This window comes from Mustela lutreola, chromosome 1 (genome assembly GCF_030435805.1).
Source record: "Mustela lutreola isolate mMusLut2 chromosome 1, mMusLut2.pri, whole genome shotgun sequence".
Lineage (NCBI taxonomy): Eukaryota > Metazoa > Chordata > Mammalia > Carnivora > Mustelidae > Mustela > Mustela lutreola.
The window spans coordinates 283794795-283817686 of NC_081290.1; the positions used below are offsets into that span (position 1 = coordinate 283794795).

Below are 22892 nucleotides of genomic sequence, written 5' to 3' on the forward strand. Positions count from 1 at the left end.
GACGGCCGCAACTGCGCAGTTGGGTCCCGACCCCGGCCTTCCCATGAGCCTTTGGGGCAGGCTCCGAGGAGAACGACGGAAGCCGCCACTCTTGGTTTCCGGCAACACGACAGCCGCTGCCGGGCGACCCGGAAGTGTTCTCATTTTGCGTCGTCGGGGCTCGGCGGCGGCCGGGCTCGGGGCGGACGTACCACCATGGGGTCGTCAAAGAAGCACCGCGGGGAGAAGGAGGCGTCCGGGACGACGGCGGCGGCCAGCACTGGAGGCGCCACCGAGCAGCCGCCGCGGCACCGGGAGCACAAAAAACACAAGCACCGGAGCGGCGGCGGCGGCAGCAGCGGCGGCGAACGTCGAAAGCGGAGCCGGGAGCGTGGGGGCGAGCGCGGGGGCGGGCGGCGGGGGGCCGAAGCTGAGGCCCGCAGCGGCGCGCACGGGCGGGAGCGCAGCCAAGCAGAACCTTCGGAGCGGCGCGTGAAGAGAGAGAAGCGCGATGACGGCTACGAGGCCGGTGAGGGGCGGGGCCTGGGTGGCGGGGCGGGCTGCGAGCGGGGGCCCCGGGGGGTCCCAGAGCGGGCGGGCTGGCCTGGGTGTTCAGCCCGCCGAGACACCCCCGCATTAAAGAGTGTTCCTACGGTTATTGGGGATTAAAGGTTGTCTTCGTCTACTAAGCTCCGCGAGGGCAGAGATTTTCTGTTTTCTCAAAATTGGCACATCGCGGCCCTCAATAAATATTGAGTGAATGAATGAAGTTGTACTAGCATGTGCAGAACCAAAAAGAAACCTGGTATTGGGCAGATCGTGTAGGGTTCATAGGAGAGTTATGAAACAGTTCCGACCACAAAGGACCTATAGACATTGGAATTTTGTCTCGAGGGTAGCAGGGAGCCATGGATTTGAACTGAGGAATGAGTTGATTGTATTGTGCAAAAATCACTGTATTGAGAATCAGCTCAAGAGGAGTCAAGACTGGAGGTCTCATGAGGGCTGATAGCGGCTTGCAGCCAGGCAGTAGCAGTGGGGTGGGGAGACCTAAACAGACTGAACTGTTTTGAAGGGGGAATTTAGAGAGCTTAACACTTGGATGAGGGTGGGAAGAAGGACATGATTTAAATTTAAGGACATCCTTAAATTTTGGGTTGAGCAACTGGGTGGGTGGTTGTGTTGTCTGTTGGCCTTGAGGACTTTGGGAGAGAAGGGGACTTTTGAGGGGAAAGAGTTCAGTTTTGGAGAATGTTGCATTTGATGGCACAGAGTTGGGGCTGGATAGATCCGTGTGGAAGTCGTGGGTGTTTAGGTGGCAAATGAAGTGCACCGAGAGAGTGAGGAGTGGCCAGTAGAACCTAAGAAATGCCAACATTTTAGTAGTAGTTGGAGCACGATGCTACAAAAATGCTTGGTGGTTTAGTATCCAGAAAGGCAGGGAATCGCAGAATCTTGTATCATGGGGTGTTTGGGAACAGAGATAAAGAAGGAGTAATTCATGGTGTCACACGCCACAGAAAATGAAGGAAAATCAGGCAGAAAAGAATCCACTGGATTTAGAAATAAGACTGGTGACCTTGGAGAGAGCCTGGAGAGGTTGGGACACAGCGTCCAGATGAGCTGTAGGGGAGGAGGTAGGTTGTGGGGCAGGGAAGCAGGAAGGATGAACCCCTGGTGGCAGCTGGGTAGGGGAACACCTGATGGTGTTCTGCCTCTGTCTGTGGCATTTCGTGAAGTATTCACTGATCGTGATGTGGGTAGCGGAGGTCTGAAATGCTGCTTTATCTCAGCATCCTCAACATCCATCACAAATCAGGGACCAATAAATGTATTTCTTGACTGGATGTACTGCACAGAGGACACAGTCATGCTCCTAACACAGTCGCCGACCTGTGGGGGGAAACAGACCCGGAAGTGAGTGATGGGGGCTGTGGCACTCAGGGGAGAGCCGTTCATTCTGATCAGTAATTGAGCAGGAGTTCAAGAAGGAGGTGGCATTTGTTCTCTGCGTTTGGACAGCTTGTCGATCAGAGCTAGGCCAAGGAGGGCAGTGCAGGCTGAAAATGGAGTGTACGGAAGTGGAGCGGAGGCCGTGGTGAAGGATGCAGCAAGGTTGGACCTTTTGGCTCAGGAGAGGAAGGTTACATAGAGAGTTGGGGTCTCAAGAGACTAGGACTGAGGTAGGAGGAGCTGCTTGGGTGGGGCAGGACTGCTGTGTTCGGGTGTCCCAGTAAGGCCCAGGAGCTGGTGAGGGGGTGCCTGCAGCCAGAGCCAGAGATGCCGCCCGCTGGCCCTCCGTGCGGCTCCTGAGTCCCGCTTCTTGTTCCAGCCGCCAGCTCCAAACCTAGCTCGGGAGATGCCTCGTCACTCAGCATCGAGGAGACCAAGTAAGTTGGGTCTCGCTCATGTTCTGCTTTTATATTCTGAGACACAGGGCTTCTGGGGCAGCTTTCCCGGGGGCGGGGGGTGTCTTTCACCCACCAAAGCATTCTCATTGGAATTGGAGCGTTACCATTTGAGTTACAGAAGAGGACGCCAAGAGCCAAGCAGAAATCTGGCCTTCTGCTGATGAGGGGCCGGCCGGGCCGGCGCCTATGTTCCCTGATTTGGAGGCCAGTGTCCATCCCAACGTCCTAGGCTGCCTGGGTCAGTCTCTGCTTTGGGGGCCCTCAGGACCTCTCATTTCCATCCTGGTTTCACCCCGTGTCTGTCCAGAAATGCCTTTGATGTCCCTATTTCGTTGACAGCTCTTAACGCTCTTATTTCTTGTCCTCAGTAAACTCCGGGCAAAGTTGGGGCTGAAACCCTTGGAGGTCAATGCCGTCAAGAAGGGTGAGTGTGGGGCGGTGGATGGGGCTGAGGGAGGGCCTTTGGGTGGAGGCGAAAGACCATCTGAAGGGGCCTTTGAGGAGGGTGGGGTTATGGCTCAGGTTCAGCACCATGTAGTTGCTGTGTGTGTGTGTGTGTGTGTACACGTACGTATACTTGCTGGTGGGCAGGAGGCCTTTCCTTGCAGTCGTGATGGGGGGCTGGGAATAGGGATTCTCTTAAGTTCAGATGGCTGGTGCCATGTGCTTGCTCCGCATTAGCCAGGCTGAGACACGTGCACAGGTGCCGCAGACCGATCTGGGCTGTGCAGGTGTTGGGTTTGTTTCTTTCTTAAAGCGTGATTGTGGCGGGGGGGTGGGGGCTTGTAAGCCGCGGAGGATCCCATCATGCGGTGTGGGGTGACATGGAAATGTGGGCTGAAGTGGGAGGAGGGACGTGAAGGATTCGCCCCCCCCCCCCACCCGGCCCCTTCTGGCCCCCTGAGCTGGAAAGGGGCAGGGTGAGTGGCTCCCTCCTCTCCCCACCAGCCATGGGCAGGCATAGCCTCACGTCTGGGCCCCCCTTCCAGAGGCGGGCACCAAGGAGGAGCCCGTGGCAGCCGATGTCATCAACCCCATGGCCTTGAGACAGCGAGAAGAGCTACGGGAGAAGCTGGCGGCTGCCAAAGAAAAGCGTCTCCTGAACCAAAAGCTGGGGTGAGGGGGGTCAGCAGGGCGGGCAAAGGGAAGGCCCTGAGGAGGCCGCCCAGGAGCTCTGGAGTCGGGTGCAGGGAACAGGAGTGGGGCTCCCAGAAGACCACTTTCTCCTCTCTTCAGAAAGATAAAGACGCTGGGGGAGGACGACCCCTGGCTGGATGACACCGCAGCCTGGATCGAGCGGAGCCGGCAGCTGCAGAAGGAGAAGGACTTGGCAGAGAAGAGGGTGAGCGCCTGGGCAGCTCAGGGTGCTCGCTTAGTGCTTTGTAACCTGGCTGGCTGGTGGGGCCGGAGACCTGTCCTTGGGAGGGGACCAGGCCCAGAGAGGTCGGAGGTCTGTGGTCGTTGGCTTCTGCTCTGGATTCTTAGCAGCTGGCCCATAGGGCCTTCCTTCCCTTTTTGTGCTCCCACTTGGTAAAGCCCCACGTGTCTTCCAGTGATGCTGAATGGCATGAGGTCATAGGTCACCCCCTTCTCATCCCACAGGCCAAACTGCTGGAGGAGATGGACCAGGAGTTCGGTGTCAGCACCCTGGTGGAGGAGGAGTTTGGGCAGAGGCGGCAGGTGAGGCTGCAGTGGTGGCGGGGGCCGGGAGCGCTGTCCTGGGTGCTGGGATCCTGGGGCTGGGCGGGTCAGGGCTCCTGACTTGGCTGGACGGTCCCCTCCCCTGTAGGACCTGTACAGTGCCCGGGACCTACAGGGCCTCACCGTGGAACATGCTATCGATTCCTTCCGAGAAGGGGAGACTCTGATCCTCACCCTCAAGGACAAAGGTGGGTTGAGCTGCGAATTCCAGTGGGGGACGGGGGCGCTGCTGCGTCAAGGGCAAGCTGGAAGGGCCACCGCTCCTGCCCTGTCCGCAGGTGTGCTGCAGGAGGAGGAGGATGTGCTGGTGAACGTGAACCTCTTAGACAAAGAGCGGGCAGAGAAGAACGTGGAGCTCCGGAAGAAGAAGCCCGACTACCTGCCCTACGCAGAGGACGAGAGCGTGGATGACTTGGCACAGGCAGGCAGGGCAGCGGGATGGGGGCTCTGTGGTTTTTCAGGAGCCAGGCTGGGTCCCAACCAGTACCTGTTGTTTTGCAGCAAAAACCCCGTTCTATCCTGTCCAAGTATGACGAGGAGCTCGAGGGCGAGCGGCCACACTCGTTCCGCTTGGAGCAGGGCGGCACTGCTGATGGCCTGCGGGAGCGGGAGCTGGAGGAGATCCGGGCGAAGCTGCGGCTGCAGGCCCAGTCCCTGAGCACTGTGGGGCCCCGGCTGGCCTCCGAGTACCTCACGCCCGAGGAGATGGTGAGACCCGTGGCCTGCACCCACACCTCGTAATTGGGGTGGGGATTCCTCCCTCTCTGGGGTCACGTGCAGCTCGGGGGCGCTACAGAGGAAGGGCGAGTGTGGGGGCTTGGCCCTCGTGGTCTGCGGTGTGTGGCAGCCGTGAGGAGGTGCTGTGCGGGGACAGTGACCACACGCTGGGACGGATGGTTCTGAGCTTGAGTCAAGCTCTGCAACATGGCCAGCTTGTGCCCCGGGGAGTTCCTTACCTGTGAGCCTGAGGCACCTGATTTGGAATGGGGGTGGCAGGAGCCGTCTCTTGAGGGCCGCTGTGAGGACTAGTGACAGTGTGGCAGGCTGGTAATGTTACGGCGGAGTGTGGATTTCGTATTTGGGATGATTCTGAGCACAGAGGTAGACCCATGGCTAGATTGCTGGGCCTTGTGATTAAGAGCAGGACTCCGGAGCCCGAAGAGAAGGTTCACAATCCTGGCTCTCCCATTTAGGAGCTGGGTGACCTCAGGCAAGGAACTTAGCCTCTCTGTGCTGAGGCTTTTCTCAGCTCACAAGTGGGATGAGATCAGGACGGTTGCACACGTTGTATATGTGTGTCAAGTGTCTAAAGGCTAGCCTGGAGGAATGCTAGAGAAGCGTTCATTCTTCACGTCCCCGGGTGGCTCAGTCGGTTAAGCGTCCAGCTCTTAATTTCGGCTCAGGTCTTGGTCACAAGGCTGTGGGATGGGGACCTGCGCCCAGCACGGAGCTTGCCTAAGAGACTCTCTTTCCCTCTTCCTGTCCCCCACTCCATCTGTCCCTCCCTCCCCCACCTTCAGTGAAAAAAAAATTTTTAAAGTCTTCATTCTTGGGGGCTTGTGGGGGCCTACTTTCCCAGTTCAAGTCTCATCTCTCCTTTCTCCCCTCAGGTGACCTTTAAAAAGACCAAACGGAGGGTGAAGAAGATCCGCAAAAAAGAGAAGGAGGTGGTCGTGCGGGCCGATGACTTGCTGCCTCTGGGAGACCAGACTCAGGATGGGGACTTCGGTTCCAGGTGGGCTTGGAAACAGGGTTACGGTGCCGGGGATGGACTGGCCTAGGGGCCCGCGCTCACGGGAGAGGCCCCTTTCCGCAGACTGCGGGGCCGAGGCCGGCGCCGAGTGCCCGAGGCAGACGAGGAGAACCCCGAGGAAGAAGAGAAGGAGCCGGCTCCTCAGCCCCCGCAGTCCGATGACACCCGCGTGGAGAACATGGACATCAGCGATGACGGTGAGGGTCCGGGCAGCCGAGGATGGGCAGCGGGGGCCGGGCTGAGCGCCCCGGGGCAAGGAGGCGATCCGAGCAGGGGTCCCCCGTGTTTCCTCCAGAGGAGGCTGGAGCGCCGCAATCCGGGTCCCCGGAGGTGCTGGAGGAGGATGAGGCGGAGCTGGAGCTGCAGAAGCAGCTGGAGAAGGGGCGCCGCCTGCGGCAGCTGCAGCAGCTGCGAGACAGCGGTGAGAAGGTGAGGGCCGCGGCGGGCCGGGCCGGGGCGGGTGCGTGCGGGCCTCCCCGGGGCCTTCGGGACAGGCACGTCTCTGGTGACCTGTCCCCCGAGCGTGGCGCCTGCATTCCAGTCTGGATCATCATTTTTGTTTAATGCTGTGCTGTTAGTGGATCTGTTTAAGTTCAAGCAGTATTTTTGCTCTAAGATATTTTAGAGTTGGAGCCTTGGCTGCCTTCTTCCTTTCCGTGGCTGGGTGTGGCACGCCTGCTGCGAGAGCGCCCTGTCCCAGGGCCGCGGGAGTCCCTGGTGAGCCGGCCAGCGAGGGGCCCTGTGCTCCTCTCTAGCTGCGGCCAGAGGGCGGGACGGCAGGACAGCTGGACAGTGGGTGACAGGTGCACACGTGCACACGCCGCACTCCGAATGGTGCCTGGATCCTGCAGCCCGGCCGTGGGAAGGCCGAGCAGGTGGCTGGAGGGCTGGCCTGCGTCCGCCATTCCGGGGAGACCTTGCAACCTTTGACCTGAGACTTAAATAACACTGAGGAGCCGACCTCGCAGAGATTCGGGGTGCAGGTGGGCGGGCAGCCCACGCATGTGGGCAGCGGAGACGGCAGGTGTCCTGGGAGGGGTGGCCTGGTGGTGTGAGGGAAGCAGAGGCCGGTGGGGTCTTGTGGTCATGATTCTTGCGGCGGGCGCCCGCCGGAGCCGGGCCCTACCTGCGTGCCTTGTGGGCCACCTCGTTCATGCTCAGAGCAGCACCTGGGAGAAAGGTTCTGCTTCCTCCGTTTTACAGAGGAGGAAACTGAGGCACAGAGGCCTTAGGCAAGTGGGACCAGGGTTACGTGGCTGGGAAGGGGCAGAGCTGGGGTCTGAACAGCCTGACTCCACGGTCCGTGCTCGTCATCCCCCCCACCAACACTGGGAGAGCGAGACGTGGGAGCAGGGAGCCCTGGAGCCGTGGGGTCGAGTGGCGGGGGCTTCTGCAGAGGTGGCGGAGAAACAGCAGTCCCCGAGGTCAAGGCGGCGCAGAAGCCGAGAAGGGCTTGTAAGGAGGGGCGTAGGGAGTCCTCTAACTCCTGAGAGGCAGGCCCGATTTGGCACGGTGGAGTCCGCAAGACCGAGTCCAGGAGGACACTGGGGCAGCCACTTGGGACAGTCCCTTGGGGCGGGCGCGGGCAGATGACGGGCCGTCAGAGGAGTCGGCCCCCCCGGGTCTTGGCCGCTCTACCGTCACAGCAGCAGCAGCAGTGGGGTCACTCGGTGAGCGGGCCCGGCTGCGAGCCAGGACAGCTGGTGCTGGGCCACGCGCCGTCTGCCCCGGCCTTAAAGCGGGTCAGAGATGGGCGCCGTAGCCGAGAGCGCAGAAGTCCTTCCTCATGGAACTTTCATTCTCCTGAGGGGACGTGAAAGACAAAGACGAGGTCGGGTGGGAGAACCAGCGGGAGCAGGAACCGGAGGAGGGTAGTGCGGAGAGGAGGAGCGAAGGCGTGCGCTCGCTTTAAGTCAGCTGGTCAGGGTGGGCCTCCCTGAGGAGGTGACAGTTGACATCAGATGAAGTGAGCCTCAGAGCCATGGAAGGGCCCAGTTCCGAGATGAGGGAGCGCTTGGCCCCTGAGGCCCCGAGGCGGGAGCCACCATGCTGGCTCAGGAAGGTGGAGGAGGCCTGCGTGGCTGACGTGGCCGGAGCTGCAGGGAGAGTGATGGGGAAGGAGCCGGTCACAGGCCACGTCGGGCCGACGCTTGCCGTTGCAGTGGGCTTGGCAGGCGGAGCTCGGTCTCTGAGGAAGGCCAGGGAAGGCTGTTGTCGTCCTCCAGTTGGAGTGACGGTCAACTGTGGTGATAGGCGTCGAGACGGGGAAGTGGCCGGGTCTGGAATGCATTTGGAGTGTAGAACCAACAGTGTGTGTCAGTGCGTCGTGTGTGAGGTTGTGCGTGGGTACGAGAAGTTCGGGATGGTTCCCGAACGTTCCGACTTGAACAGCGGTCCGTTTGCTGAGGTGAGGAACAGGCAGGTCTGCTCCTGAGATGGACGAGCTCAGGGAGGAGCAGGTTGGGGGAACTAACCAAGCATTCGGTTTGGGTTAAGTTCAAGGTGCTTTTTTTTTTTTTTTTTCCAAGATTTTGTTTATTTGACAGAGATTACAAGTAGGCAGAGAAGCTGGCAGGGAGAGAAGAGGAAGCAGGCTCCCTGCTAAGCAGAGAGCCTGATGCAGGGCTCGATCCCAGGACCCTTGGATTATGACCTGAGCCCAAGGCAGAGGCTTTAACCCACTGAGCCACCCAGGTGCCCCTTAAGATGCTTTTTTAGTAGCAGTGATTATACAGAACAGGCAGTTGGATGTGTGAGTTTGGACTTTAAGGGAGAGGCTGAGACTAGAGGTACTGGCGGATGTCAGTAAGCGCGTGGACCGGAGTTAAAGCCACAGGATGGGCTGGAGTCACCGGGACAGTGAGTGTGGACAAAGGAAAAGAGCTGGAGACGGAGAGCGTGTGAGGACAGCAGAGGACAGGGTGTCACCCTGGGAGTCCCATGACAAGAGGCTCTTGCGAGGAAGCAAGTAAGCATCTGTGACACGTGTCCCGGAGAATTTGGATCAGGCACCATGGTAGTCACTGATGCCCTCATCTGAAGTGGCCTCTGGGGCGTGGTGGGAAGTGACGATCAGACCACGCCGGCTCTAGCAGGGCCGCTGGGGACAAGATTACCAGGCGGGAACCGGTGGTGTTTCTGTACACCAGGAAGAGGTAGAAAGTATAATTTTGAAAAAGATCACGTTCACGAAAGCAGTAGGGATGGGGAAGTCTTATGGGTAAAGCTATCAAAGCAAAACAGGAAGGAGATAAACTTGCTACAAAATTAAAGGATTAAATTAATGATTGCAACAAAATTAAAAGGAGTATATGACGTGCGAGATCTGTATGGGGAGAATTGCAGTCCATTTTTCAAAGACCATGAAGAAGACATAAAGAAACAAGACTGCCGTGTTAGGCAGCTAGGGCCGCCGTGACACAATGCCACAGACTGGGTGGCTTAAGCAACAGAAGTTTAGTTCTCAGAGTTCTGGAGTCGGGAAGTTCAAGATCAAGGCGTTGGTAGGTTTGGTTTCTCCTGAGGCTTGCGGGCGGCCGTCTTCCTGCTCTGTCCTCTCTTGGCCTTTCCCTTGAGTGCCTGCAGCCTTCAGTGTCCCTTTCTCTTATGAGGACACCAACCTTCTGGATTAGGGCTCTGTCCTTATGACCGCCTTTGATCTTAATCATCTTCTTAAAGGCTCGTCTCCAAGTACAGTCACACTGGAGGCAACGTTTCAACATACAGATTTTGGGAGGACACAGTTCAGTCCATAATGTCCATGTCTGCGGCTAGGACTCAGTAAAGAGATTAAATTCCAGTGAAAATTCCCAAAAGGATTTTTGTGGAACCTGAAAAGCTAATTCTTGAATTCACTTGGAAGACCAAAGGGCCAAAAATATCCAAGATGCTTTCAATAACAAAGTGGTGGGCTTTGCTCGGACAGATCTCACTTGAGGTCGTTGTGGTAATTGAGGTGGTAAAATAGTGGCCTAAGGGTGGACTGACAGAGCCGAGACTGAGTAGAAGGCCCAGGCACGGACTCCTGAGTAGGAGAGCTGCTGCGCCGGCGGGCATGGGCGCTCGGTTCAGCAAGTGCTTTCTGGACAGTCACTTACCCATTTGGAAAAAAGTGAAATTGGGTTTGTACTTCACACAAGATGTACTTACAGATAGATTAAGAACTGAAAAGTCACAAATTAATGTTCCAGAACAAGGTTAAGGAAATGATGTTTGTGACTTTGTGGCAGAGAAAGATTTTTTTCTCTTTGCAAATTTTATTACAATACACAGAACAAAGAATTGACCGTCTTCGCTATTTTTAAACGTCTGATTCCCCTGAAGGGTTAAATGCGCCCCCGCTGCTGTGCACCCATCCCCACAGCCACCCCCAGAGCTCTTCTTCTCTCGAAAAGCTGAAACTGCTGAAACTCCGTCCCCATTAAACACTGGCTCCAGTCCCCCCCCCCCCCCCTCGCTGGCCACCACTGTCCTACTTCTGTCCCTGGGACAGAAAGTCCCCTCTAGGGACAGCCTATAAGGGCAATCACAGAAGGTTTTTTTTGTGACTGGATTATTTCAAGTGAAAAATTTTTTAAGTTCTGAAAGTAAAGCATAAACCATGAGGAAGAAAACCAATAACTACTGAGAAATTAAGAACTTTAGTTTTTGGTTTTTTGTTTTTTAATTTTATTTTTTAAAGATTTTATTTATTTATTTGACAGAGATCACAAGTAGGCAGAGAGGCAGGCAGAGAGAGAGGGGGGGAGGAAGCAGGCTCCCTGCCAAGCAGAGAGCCCGATATGGGGCTCGATCCCAGGACCCTGGGATCATGACCTGAGCCGAAGGCAGAGGCTTTAGTCCACTGAGCCACCCAGGCGCCCCAAGAACTTCAGTTTTTTTAAAAAGTCATCATAAGAAGACATTTGCCCGGGACGCCTGGGTGGCTCAGTTGGTTAAGCAGCTGCCTTCGGCTCAGGTCATGATCCCAGCGTCCTGGGATCGAGTCCCACATCGGGCTCCTTGTTCCGCAGGGAGCCTGCTTCTCCCTCTGACTCTGCCTTCCACTCTGTCTGCCTGTGCTTGCTCTCGCTCGCTCTCTCTGACAAATAAATAAAATCTTAAAAAAAAAAAAAGAAGACATTTGCCCACATGTATAGAATTATCAGTGGGTTGGTGCCAAGAATATCCGAACAACCAAAATTGGCAAAACAGAAAAAGGGCAGTAGACCTCAATGGGCCGTTCACAGAAGTGGCAGGGTAGATGGTCCATAAAATAGCCCATGAGGGGGCACCGGGGTGGCTCAGTGGTAGTGTCTGACTCTTGATTTCAGCTCAGGTCGTGATTTCAGTGCTGTGAGATGGAGCCCCAAGTCGGGCGTGGAATCTGCTCGAGATCCTCTCTGCCTCTGCTTTACCCTCCCCCACCTACCCCCAGCCCCTCTCGTGCACACGCGCTCTTTAAAAAAGCAAAACAGGGGCACCTGGGTGGCTCAGTGGGTTGAGCCTCTGCTTTCAGCTCAGGTCATGGTCTCAGGGTCCTGGGATGGAGCCCCGTATCGGGTTCTCCACTCAGTGGGGAGCCTGCTTCCCTTCCTCACTCTCTGCCTGCCTCTCTGCCTACTTGTGATCTCTGTCAAATAAATAAATAAATCTTTAAAACAAACAACCAACAAAATAGAACAGACCACCCCCCAGTGAGGCCCGGCTTTGTGAATGGTCAGGGAAGAGCCAGCAGGTCAGTGACGGACCAGGTCATACCCACGTCACTGGACAAGAACGTCAAAGTCTGGCGATAACAAGTGTCAGGATTCGGAGCGGCCAGAATTCTCACGTGCACTTTGCAGCACGGAGGGGTCTGATGAGCTCAGGAAGGCGTCGGAAGTATTCTTGGAGCAGCAAGTGCACCTGCCCTCCGGCCTAGCACGCCCACTCCCGTGTGGGTACGGCGGACACACACCTGCCCGCGGGCTGGGGGACACAGGCATCCGATGGCTTGTGTTCACCTTGGCTGTGATGGTGGGAAGTAGGTCTGCAGCGTGCGGGGGGAACTAGGTGAGGACACGTTCCTGTCATGGAATGTTGTTCCGTAGTGAAAAGCTAAGAAGTGCAGCCACTCGGGTCAAGATGGATTTTAGAAAATAGATTTTTCTTCTTTTGAAAGATGTAATTTATTTGAGGGAGCACGCCAGCTAGAGAGCGAGCATGAGCCGGGGGGAGAGGCAGAGGGAGAGGGAGAAGCAGGCTCCCTGCTGAGCAGGGACCCCCCCACCCCCCACCCCACTCCGCCACCGTATGGGACTCGACCCTAGGACGCAGGGATCACGACCTGAGCTGAAGGCAGACGCTTTACCAACCGAGCCACCCAGCCGCACGTGTGTGTGTGTGTGTGTGTGTCTGTTTTATACATATACGTATATGTTTATATTTACATCACATCGTAGGGGATTCAGATTCAGATATATAATGTTTTTAAAATGCACAACAAAATAATACCCTGTTGCTGGATAGGACTTTATGTGGAAAGAACAGAGGAGTAGCCAGTGAATCGTGACCACGGATAAGGGAAGAGGAGACCGTGAGGCTTGAAGGAGTGCGGGCCGCGTTCCTCGGACTGGGCGGTGCGTGCCTGGGTGTGTGTGGCTGTCACCGTCCTTAATAACACACGTGCGCTGCTAGAACCCTTCTATGTTTATGATGCCGCTCGCTAAAAACATACACGTAACGTAATAACATGGAAGGAAGCGGCGCTGAGCGGCTGTGGTGACTGGAAACTTCTCTGAGGAGCTTGCTGTCGGACAGCAGTGAGACAGCGGGGCGGAGGGAGCAGCGAGCCTGGGCAGTCCTGCGCGCCCAGGGAACAGTGCAGTCGAGGGGACAGCGGGGACAGTCGTGGGGGGCCACGCCGCTGGGCCGGAGGAGCAGGGCAGAGGTGTGGCGGGTGCTGGAAGCCTGTGGGAGCTGCGCAGGCAGATTCTCCCCGCCCTGTGGCCCCAGGGCAGGCTTCTGGAAGCAGCTTACCTTGAGTCCTGAAACGGGTGTTGGTGGCGGTGAAGGGAGGGTGGCTGCGGGCCGACAAGAGGCCGCAGTGTGCCCCGGCCCCGGTCCCCGAGGAAGACGTGAGGCTCTGGGGCTTTGGAGAAGGGCCAGGTGGCATTTGGAGATTAAAGGGCGGCAGGAAGCCACTGACGGCTTTGGAGCCGAGGCCTGCGGTGGGTGTACCTGCAGAGTGAGCGGGGCTGGGCGGCGGGAAGCGGGCGGCCGTCGGAGGGCTTGTCTTCCTGCCGTCGGGGGAGGACTTGGGGTTTCTGGGTCTCGATGGCACCTCGCCAGAAACTTCTGGGTTTGCCCACAGCTGCTCCCTCCCCCAGGTGGTGGAGATTGTGAAGAAGCTGGAGTCCCGCCAGCGGGGCTGGGAGGAAGACGAGGACCCGGAGCGGAAGGGGGCCATCGTGTTCAATGCCACGTCCGAGTTCTGCCGCACCTTGGGCGAGATCCCCACCTACGGGCTGGCGGGCAACCGGGAGGAGCAGGAGGAGCTCATGGTGGGTCCTCGGACGGCCTGCCTCTCCCTGCCCCCCCCCCTTCCCCTTCTCTCTCGCTCCCCTCTGCTCGTGCTTCGGGTCCCCCCCTGCCAGTCAGGTCCTGGTCAGCTTCTCCATAACTGGTCTCAAGCCTCGGGGCCCCGGCAGGTCAGGCCGGCTGCGGCGGGCGCGGAGGCTCCCTGGGCTGACCCTGGTCCCTGACCCCCAGGACTTTGAACGGGACGAGGAGCGCTCGGCCAACGGGGGCTCGGAGTCGGACGGGGAGGAGAACATCGGCTGGAGCACCGTCAACCTAGACGAGGAGAAGCAGCAGCAGGACGTGAGGGGCGCGGCGGCGGGGGCGGGAGGGGGGGGAGAGCAGGACAGCTCGGCTGCGCACCGCGCTCCCGCCCGGCCCTGCCCCTTCCTTGCTGGGGGGGCCGTGACCGCGGGGCTGGCTGTCCCACGCCGGGTGGGGGTCTGCAGAGCTCGGTGGGGCGGCGAGGAGTCTGGCCTAGTGCCCGGTCCCGGGAAGGCCCGCGGCTGTGTGTGCCGGGCGCGAGGGGGCGGAGGGGGCGAGACGAGCCCACGCGGCCACTGACCTTCTTCCTCCCCGTGTGCCTCGCCCCAGTTCTCTGCCTCGTCCACCACCATCCTGGACGAGGAGCCCATCGTGAACAGAGGGTTGGCGGCCGCCCTGCTGCTGTGTCAGAACAAAGGTGAGGGGCTGCCGGCATCGGCAGGGCGGGGGCCAGGCCGCTCCCGCCGCACCCCCAGGACTGTGGGCTGCTCCCCCGGGGCCCAGGAGCTGAGCCTGTGCACCCAGCCCTGCGGTGGTCATAGCCGCATCTGACCTTTGTGCTCCATGTCACCCCGTTGGTGACGGCTTTGCCCTTCAGGTCGCGGTGTGGTGGCCGGGTTGGGGGGGTAGGGGGGCGGGAACGGGGTCGTGGAGGCGGGAGGGGCCGTGAGACTGGGAGTGAGGCTGGCAAGAGCCCCCGCTGAGGGCAGCGGCCAGGAGTCTGACTGCCGCCTGTCCCCAGGGCTGCTGGAGACCACGGTGCAGAAGGTGGCCCGGGTCAAGGCCCCCAACAAGTCCCTGCCGTCGGCCGTGTACTGCATCGAGGACAAGATGTGAGTGTGGCGGGGCGGGCCGGGGGGGGTGTGTGTGGGGGGGGAGCTGCAGGTGGCGGGAGGGGCCACCGGGGGAGCCCTCGGGGGCAGCGCAGGCAGCTGCGGGCCCTGAGCGCCCCATCTCTGGGCCCAGGGCCATCGACGACAAGTACAGCCGGCGGGAGGAGTACCGCGGCTTCACGCAGGACTTCAAGGAGAAGGACGGCTACAAGCCCGACGTGAAGATCGAGTACGTGGACGAGACCGGCCGGAAGCTCACACCCAAGGAGGTGAGCGGGGCCGGGGCTGACTGAGTCACAGAGACGCGGGGCCTCAGCCTTCCCAGGTGACGCAGAGCTGCGCCCTGGGTCCTTGGTTCCATCCACCGCTGGCCGGCGGGGCCGCCGAGGTGACAGCGCCTCGGTGCCCCGGGTTCCGTCTCTGGTGGGCCCAGCCGGCCCCGTCACAGGCCCGGTTCCTTTGCCCACCTGCCCCCCTACGGCCTGACCTACCCTGGGGGCCACCTTTCTGGGGGTGACGTCCAGGCCGTGGGCTGAGTCATGCTCACTGTCCTGCATCCCTGCCCCGCGTGCTTCTGGCACTGTCCCCCGCTGGGTGTGCCCTCCCCCCAGCCCCAGCCCACTGGCTGCCTCTGTCCGGGTGCGGGTCCCACTCAGGATCCCGAGTGCCCCTGTCACAGCACATCCAGCCCCAGAACCTGTCTCCCTGACTCTGGGGAGCCCCTCAAAGGTGCCAAGGTCATGATCCTTCTCCCAGCGCCTTCCCACCACCCCTCAGCCCAGCACGGGTCAGTGAGTCCCTTCCCCTTCGCTGCCCCCTGGACACAGGTGGCTGTAGTAACACTGGTCCCGCCCGTGTCCCCAGGCTTTCCGGCAGCTGTCCCACCGCTTCCACGGGAAAGGCTCAGGCAAGATGAAGACAGAGCGGCGGATGAAGAAGCTGGACGAGGAGGCGGTGGGTGCCCAGGGACACGGGGGGCGGCTTCTGCACCTGCTGGCACTGGGGTGGCTGGTGGCCTGGGGTCTGCTTCCGCCCTGCGCTGACCGGCCCTCCTCCTGCAGCTCCTGAAGAAGATGAGCTCCAGCGACACCCCGCTGGGCACGGTGGCTTTGCTCCAGGAGAAGCAGAAGGCCCAGAAGACGCCGTATATCGTGCTCAGTGGCAGCGGCAAGAGCATGAACGCGTGAGTGGCGAGGCTCAGCGGGCGGGGACGGGGGACAGCGCTGGGCCTAACGGGTGGGAAGGCCTGCGCGGTTTCCAGCCTCATGCCGCTCTTCTCTCTGCAGGAACACCATCACCAAGTGAAGCTGATCTTCCTCTGTTCCCCTCCCTGACTTTAATATTAAATAAAGTTCCCTCCTTATTTTTTCCTCCTTCGTCCTGGTGCAGATTCCAGGGTTAGACCCAGGAGGGAGGGGCAGGCGGTGCCGGGAGGAGCGCCCACACACCGCCCTCAGGTGGGCCCTGCTTGCTGTGTGACCTCAAGCAAGTCACCGAACCTCTCTGAGCCTTAATTCTGTGTTCGTATAGTCAAAACACATCTGTTTCCTAGAAAGTCCCGTGAAGATTAAATGAGTTCATTTATTCGTTCATTCTCCTGTCACTCAGAGGCGAGCCAGACCCGAGGTGGCTTTGAGTCTGGCATCTGCTCAGTACAACCTGGCCATCTGAGGACATGGATAACTAAAAGAGGGAGATAACCCTCCAGATCCTCTAGGACAGCCCTCCACCCGCCCCAGGCCCCAGCCAGCCAAAGAAGCCAGTCGGTTTATTTTCCCCGCCCCCTCTCCTCACCACCCCTAGCTTTGTCATACGGGTCCTGGCGGGTGGTCCGAGGGGTCCTGGCGGGTGGTCCGAGGTCGGTCACGCCTTGTCTCCCGCATGGCTGGCTTTCAGGTGAGAAGTGGAGGTGCTGTTAGTGCCTCGGTCGCCATGTTCTCTCCCAGCCTCCGTTGCTACACAAATCACGGCCCTGGGCCCAGGACTGCGTGGGGCTGCCGCCCTGCGCCCGGTCTGCAGGGAGACTTGTCCCGTGTACCGTTTCCCAGGGAGGTGAGCTTTGAAGGATGCCGGGACGTGCTGGAGCCCCGAATCGAGGGCAGGGCGACCGGTGGCTCCCATGGAGTCAGACCCGGTGTCCTGCCCCCACTGAGGCCCAGGTGCACGCCAGGCTCAGGTGGTTCGTGGATTTGTGTTTAACGGAAGCAAACAGTAAGTGGAAGAGAAGGATGGTTTTAGGTCGTCTTGGAAAAGGCCAACAGTTGCCTTAGCGGATAGCTATTGGTGACAGGTTTACGACAAGCCAACAAGTGGTCACACCATGCTTCCTTGAGCTCGTCATCTCCCTCGTGAGGTCTCACTCTGATTTAACCTTCGGCTTGGCTGCTTCTCTGGTCCCCCGGAGGTGCCCACAGGCTTGGAGCACCGCGCAGGGGGCAGCACTCCGGACCCCTCCCACCTGCCCCGCCATCCTCCCAGAAGCCTATGAGGCCCGTCTGGTGGGGCGCGTGGTCTGGCTGGTGCAGCTCCAGCCCCGGCTGGACTGTCCGAGCTCAGCCTCACCCTCTGCGGGCGGACGTCCCTGGGGTGATCATCGCCACCGTCAGACCCAGAAACAAGGCCTTGCGTGGAGCACAGTGGACCAGGGTCACCCTGATCAGGTTTAGCCCACGATGTCTTCTAACTCTGACCCCAGTAACTGACTTCGTAAGTGGTGAACCAGGGAACGGGAAAGGCTTCTAGTGGCACTCCGGGGCCCCTCCAGGAAGCCCCCCAGGTTGGTGCTGTCTGCCTCCCTCGTCCCAGCTGCTGGCCCCTCCAGCCCTGATGTTCACTAGCCCCCTCCCAGGCCGTCCGCCCACCCGGCTGCGGCCGGAAGGCAGCAAGGAGTCAGCTTGGCCCCCGGGAGGTAGAGGCTGGGGACCACCGAGTCCTTTAAGGCCTGAGCCGGGAGGTGGGCAGAACCTAGGAAAGGGGCTCTGTGGCTCATCACGGGGCCCCACCAGCAATACTTGCCCAGACCTTCCCCAGCTGGGGCAGCACTTCGGCCGTGCAGGCTGGGGTGAGGGTCGGTGAGCTCTTAGCCAGGCCGGGGAGCCAGCCAGCTGGGCAGGAACCATCAGGGCTGCTTTTCCACTGACGAACTGTCTGACCTCGGGCAACTTCCCACGGAGTCTCCGCGTTCTTTGCAAAACGGGACATGATCTCAGGCTTCCAGGACTGGTGTAAAGCACACTTGACATTCACCCTTCTGTTACTTCGACACGAATTTACTGAGCATCAGCTGGTGGCGGGCCCCAGGATAAGGAGCAGAGCAGACAGCTGGCCTGGGCTCCTGGGCGTCTGATGGGTTGGGCAGCCTTGTAGCTACGGCAACATCCGACATGAGCAGGACTGGGGAAGGGGGACTAGCCAGTGCCGGTCCACGTGACGCCTGGCCCCTCAAGGGCTTCAGAGACTCCAGCCTTCATTCACAGAAGCCCGTTCAGCCGCTTGGCAGCAACTCCCTCTCTGCCACCGGTGCACACAGCACCCTCACTAAGAAGTCCCAGGGGCCGCCCAGGACCCCTTCTCCACTCCCTGCCCAGCTCAGCTCTTGGGGTGGCCCTTCTGGGCATGGTGCCGAGCAGGCTTGAGCTGGGCACTGGCCGGGGCAGGCTGGCTGCCCTTGCTCTAGCGCTCTCACTCTGGGTTGGGCCCACACTCTTCCCAGGTCCTCCCAACCCTGTCAAGTCCCAGGAGCCATACCCAGCCTGTGGCTCCCCCTGGCAGTTAATGGCCTGTTTCTGTGTTTCCCCACTTTTGGGTGAACGTCTGCCAAGCCCACAGGATCAGGACTTGCCCCCTTCGGAAGGAGACTTGCTGAACTCAGAAACCTTCACCGCACTTCATATCCTGGGGGCTCAGGCAGGTCCTTGCTAACCAGGGATCCCAGCGCAATGGGAAAACATGCCCCTCCGGACTGCCCTCCGAGCGCAGCCTGGGGGGGCAGAGTTCCTACCTGTCTGCCCCCGAGATAACCATGCTGGTGCCCCTCAGTGCCAAGCCCACCACTGTGCCAAAGAGCGAGGCTCCCACCCGTCCCAGCGGGCATCCTCAGGAAGGGCGCGGCTCCGGTGGCAGAAGGAGCTGGCAGAGCAGGGCGAGGGGCTGGCTCTGAGCTGTCAAGCCTCTGGGGTATCAGAGTCGAGGGCCCAGAGGGGACTGTTTCCCAGAGGAGGGTGGGGTGTGTGGCAGCAGGAGGAACATCACATACCCTTTCTCTCCTGCGTCACTGGGCCAGGTCTCCCCCAGCTTGTCGACTGCTCCTGGGTGTGTTCCCGAACCCCCCGCCAAGCCCACCTCCCTGGCTCCCAGCTGGGGAGAAAAGCTCCCACCTCAGATTTCCCAGGTTTTGCCAGGAGGAGCTCCTGGAAGCTGGCTTTGGCGTCCTTTTGACGTGTCCATCCTTCCTTAAGCCTGTCCTTACTCTGGTACGGCAAGTCCTCCAGGCCCAGCCGCACGTGCTCTGCCCTAGTCCTGGGATCAGTCATTTTCCCAAAGCAGCGGCTCCTTTGAGCGAAGGCAGTATTAAAACCCGAGCTCCGGGTGCTGTGCACTCGGCTATGGGGGTGTCCCTGCTCTCCAGCCCTCTTGGAGCTAGGAAACGAGCAGCTCCCATTCCCATCTAGACTCCTTCATCGATACATCATTTTGACTTTGCACTCCTACTGGGGTATCTACTGAGAATAAAAATAACCATTAAGAAATTAATTAAATCTGGGGCACCTGGGTGGCTCAGCCGGTTAATCATCTTCCTTTGGCTCAGGTCATGATGCTGGGATCCTGGGATCGAGCCCCACATCAGGCTCCCTGCACGATGGGCAGCCTGTTTTCCCCTCTCCTTCTGCCTGCTGCTCCCCCTGCTTTGTCTCTCTCTCTAATAGATAGATGAAATCTTAGGGGAAAAAAAGAAATTAACTAAATTTAAGAAATCTTAAATGCGTTCAATAATCTTATTGTTAGCACTGAGAGTGGTGTAAGTACTTTAACATATATGTTTACGTTGCTAATAAGTAATTATGTTAATGTTATCTGAAGCCAAAATTTTTTTGCATAGCAGATATAAATCTTAAAATTATGTGCAATCCTGTAATCTTACTTTTGAATTACAAATATCAGTATGAAGTCATAATTTTGGATATTTGTTTAAGTAGGCTCTATGCCCTATGTGGGGCTTGAACTCATGACCCCAAGATCAAGAGTGGCACTCTCTATAGGCTTGCTAGCTAGGCACCCCCATAATCCATTTTTTATTTTGAAAGAAATACATTCTTCTTAGTTCTGTCCACTGCAAGGACCTCGAAGCAGAGACAACCCAATAGAAATGAGCAACACTCAGACTACAGTCTTAAGAGGACACTCACTGCTAAAAGGAACCAGGGTTCTTTGGAGAAAGGTTAACTCTGGGTCTGGGACAGGAAATATGCAAAATAAGCCTGAAATCTCTTATCAGACTCGGTAGCAGGGAATGAAACACTGTGGGGTCTTGTCAGATTGACAGAGGAGCCACCTTTAAGGGACTGCCCCCAGCCAGAGACAGACGGATTTTAGCATCAAAAATGTCCATGGGTTCAAATACATTTTTTAAAAAATCACGAGTCCATAATAATACTTTTAAAACTTGATCACATCAGGCTCCGTAGCTCAGGGGTTAGAGCACTGGTCTCATAAAACTTGATCATATCAGAGTAAGTTGCCTGGGCCCGGCGCTGGCAATGCAGGGTCGGGATGCCAGCCTCTAGTCTCTGCCTTGAGAGGCTGCTGGGGGGTTCCCCCAATCTTGAGGCTCAGGGGGGCAGCGCTCCTGGGGGCCCCTCCCACCCACTTCTGAAGCCTAATCATCTCAGACTCTTCCTCTAGTTTCCTCAGCTATGGGGATGCCAGTTGCTTCCCCGGCCGCCCTGTGATAGCTCAGAGCTCACTCTTTTGCCTTCTCGACTCTTACAGACCTTGTTTAACGTTTCTTCAGATGATATTCTCACTGTTAAAGTCGCTGGGACAGTTTCCCTCTCCTGACAGGGATCTGGCTGGCACGGGCACCAAATATTTATGCCGAAATTAGTGCAAAAGGAAGAAGAAGAAGAAGAAGAAGAAGAAGAAGAAGAAGAAGAAGAAGAAGGAGAAGGAGAAGGAGAAGGAGAAGAAGAAGAAGAAGAAGAAGAAGAAGAAGAAGAAGAAGAAGAAGAAGAAGAAGAAAGAAGAAGAGAAAAGAAAAGAAAGTAGAAAAAAATCAAGATTTTTCTTGCCACTCCTGTACTTCTATTTCAGGTACTCAAATAGCAGATAATGAAAAGCTTTTCGTTTTAGAGAAATTCCAGCTAAGAATCCAGAACGAATAACCTCATTTGAAAAACCACCATGTGCAATGCCTTGTTCATGAAGGATGTAGGCGAACACTGTCCACAAGCAGCGCTAAAACCATCCCGTGAAGCTCGGTAGGGGACCTTACCCCCATGCACCTTGCCAACAACTCCTGAACCCACGGGTCAGTTTTCACATCATGAAACACAGAACCACCCCCTGATGTGAAGCCGAAGCATCACCTGCGAGGTGTTCTTTCCAAAAGCATAGCTTCTGCCTGTCCCTAGCAGCCTCTGTGAGAAACCGGCGGCCGCAGCCCACCTTAGACCTCGACTCGAGGGCGCAATGGGCTAGATCCGGAGTGGGCGGTCCGCAGGCGGGCCAGCTCCGTTGGCCAAAATTAAAAGGCATAAGAAGAGGTGAGAAGGGGCTGTGGTGGATGAAAGGGACACAGAGACGTTCGCAGGAATCCGTGTAGACCCTGTTCGGACCCTCATGCAAGCAGGATTAGAAAAACATACTTAAGAGCATCGGAGCAATCTGAACACAGGCTATTGGATGAGAAAATCAAGACACAATGATACGGGCATGATGGTTACATTAAGAAAAAAAGTACCCTTATCTGCTAGAGAAACAGGAGTATGCACGTACATACATTATGCGCAGGCTGTATGCGTTCTGGTGGGTATAATCGGGAAGAGGGGATGAGATCTGGGGTTTGGTGTAAGTTCCTCCAACACCGAAAAATAAAGAAATGAGCACCTGGCGGGGGCTCAGTCAGTTAAGCGTCTGCCTTCGGCTCAGGTCACGATCCCAGGGTCCTGGGACCGAGCCCTGTGTCCTGCTCCCTGCTCAGCAAAGAGTCTCCTTCTCCCTCCCCCTTTGCCTCTGCTCCTTCTGCTTGTGCTCTCTCTCTCTGTCAAATAAATAAATAAAATCTTTAAAAAAAAAAAAAAAAAGGAGGAGAAAAGAAAACTGTGGGGAGGGGGGACTTACAAGGCAGGGCGCCCAGCGCGATGGTTATCGAAGTTGGCGGATGGGGTCTAGGGAGCTCCCTATGCCCTCTACTCTTGAGGATGTTTGAAAATGCCTATTATAAAACTTTGTTTAAAAAGAGAGAGCAAAAATATGTCATCTTAGCAACAGAAAAATGTACGTATGTTCAGCCAAAACCCTGAACAAGAATGTTCAGAGCAGCACTATTTATAGCCGTCCGAAACCAGGAAGGATCCAAATGTCCATCAACAGCCGAATGGGAAAGTGGTGGATAGTCACAGGAGGGAGTGAAAACCACAGATGACTCCTGGAGGCCCAGCACAGAAGTCACACGTAAAACCGCGCACATTGCTTCCTTTACTACAAAAACAGGCAAAAGTAATTTATGCCAGGGCCCCTGGATGGCTCAGTGGGTTAAACCTCTGCCTTTGGCTCAGGTCATGATCTCAGGGTCCTGAGATCGAGCCCCGCATTGGGTTCTCTGCTCAGCGGGGAGCCTGCTTCTCCCTCTCTCCCTCTGCCTGCCTCTCTGCCTACTTGTGATCTCTCTCTCTGTCGAATAAATAAATGAAATATTTTTTTTAAAAAGTAATTTATGCCGTCCAAAATCAATGTGTTTCTGGAGGTAGAGACTGAAGAGGATCAAGGCGGGGCAATGAGCGGAGCTGGGCTGGGAATGTTTTATTCCTTCATCTGGGTGCTGGATACAGGAGTGTGTGCTCACATTGTGAAAATATATTGAGTTGTGTACTTACTACTTGTGCGCTCCATTGTATGAATCGTCTTCAGTAAGAAACTTACAGCGCTGGGCGCCTCAGTGGGACAGCTGGCTGAGCGCCGACTCTTGCTTTTACCTCGGGCGGTGATCTCAGGGTCGTGAGATCAAGCCTCATGTTGGGCTCTGCACTTGGCACAGAGTCTACTTAAGATTCTCTCTCTCCAGTGCACCTGGGTGGCTCAGTCAGGTAAAGTGGCTGTGTTGGGCTCAGGTCCCTGGGATCAAGCCCCGCGTCCGGCTCCCTGCTCAGCGGAGAGCCTGCTTCTCCCTCTCCCTCTACCTGCTGCTCTGCCTGC

The 22892-nt window shown here is 57.5% G+C and overlaps 1 protein-coding gene across 1 annotated transcript; it reads left to right on the forward strand.

Moving 5' to 3' along the window:
- The first annotated feature begins 130 nt into the window (after nucleotides 1-130).
- SART1 (spliceosome associated factor 1, recruiter of U4/U6.U5 tri-snRNP) lies at nucleotides 131-15850 on the forward strand. The gene is made up of 20 exons (XM_059147780.1): nucleotides 131-508; nucleotides 2312-2369; nucleotides 2759-2814; nucleotides 3380-3506; nucleotides 3627-3732; nucleotides 3993-4070; nucleotides 4180-4279; nucleotides 4370-4512; nucleotides 4593-4799; nucleotides 5702-5826; nucleotides 5908-6041; nucleotides 6140-6273; nucleotides 13194-13367; nucleotides 13576-13686; nucleotides 13978-14065; nucleotides 14390-14480; nucleotides 14614-14749; nucleotides 15345-15434; nucleotides 15542-15663; nucleotides 15767-15850. The coding sequence occupies exons 1-20, from the start codon at nucleotides 196-198 to the stop codon at nucleotides 15783-15785; spliced, it is 2412 nt and encodes an 803-aa protein (XP_059003763.1). The 5' UTR covers nucleotides 131-195; the 3' UTR covers nucleotides 15786-15850.
- Nucleotides 15851-22892: the final 7042 nt, after the last annotated feature.

Coding starts and splice junctions, on each gene's coding strand:
- SART1 (XM_059147780.1), top strand. CDS start 196: ATGGGGTCGTCAAAGAAGCACCGCGGGGAGAAGGAGGCGTCCGGGACG. Junction 509..2,311: donor CGATGACGGCTACGAGGCCG/GTGAGGGGCGGG, acceptor TTCTTGTTCCAG/CCGCCAGCTCCAAACCTAGC. Junction 13,687..13,977: donor AGGAGAAGCAGCAGCAGGAC/GTGAGGGGCGCG, acceptor GCCTCGCCCCAG/TTCTCTGCCTCGTCCACCAC.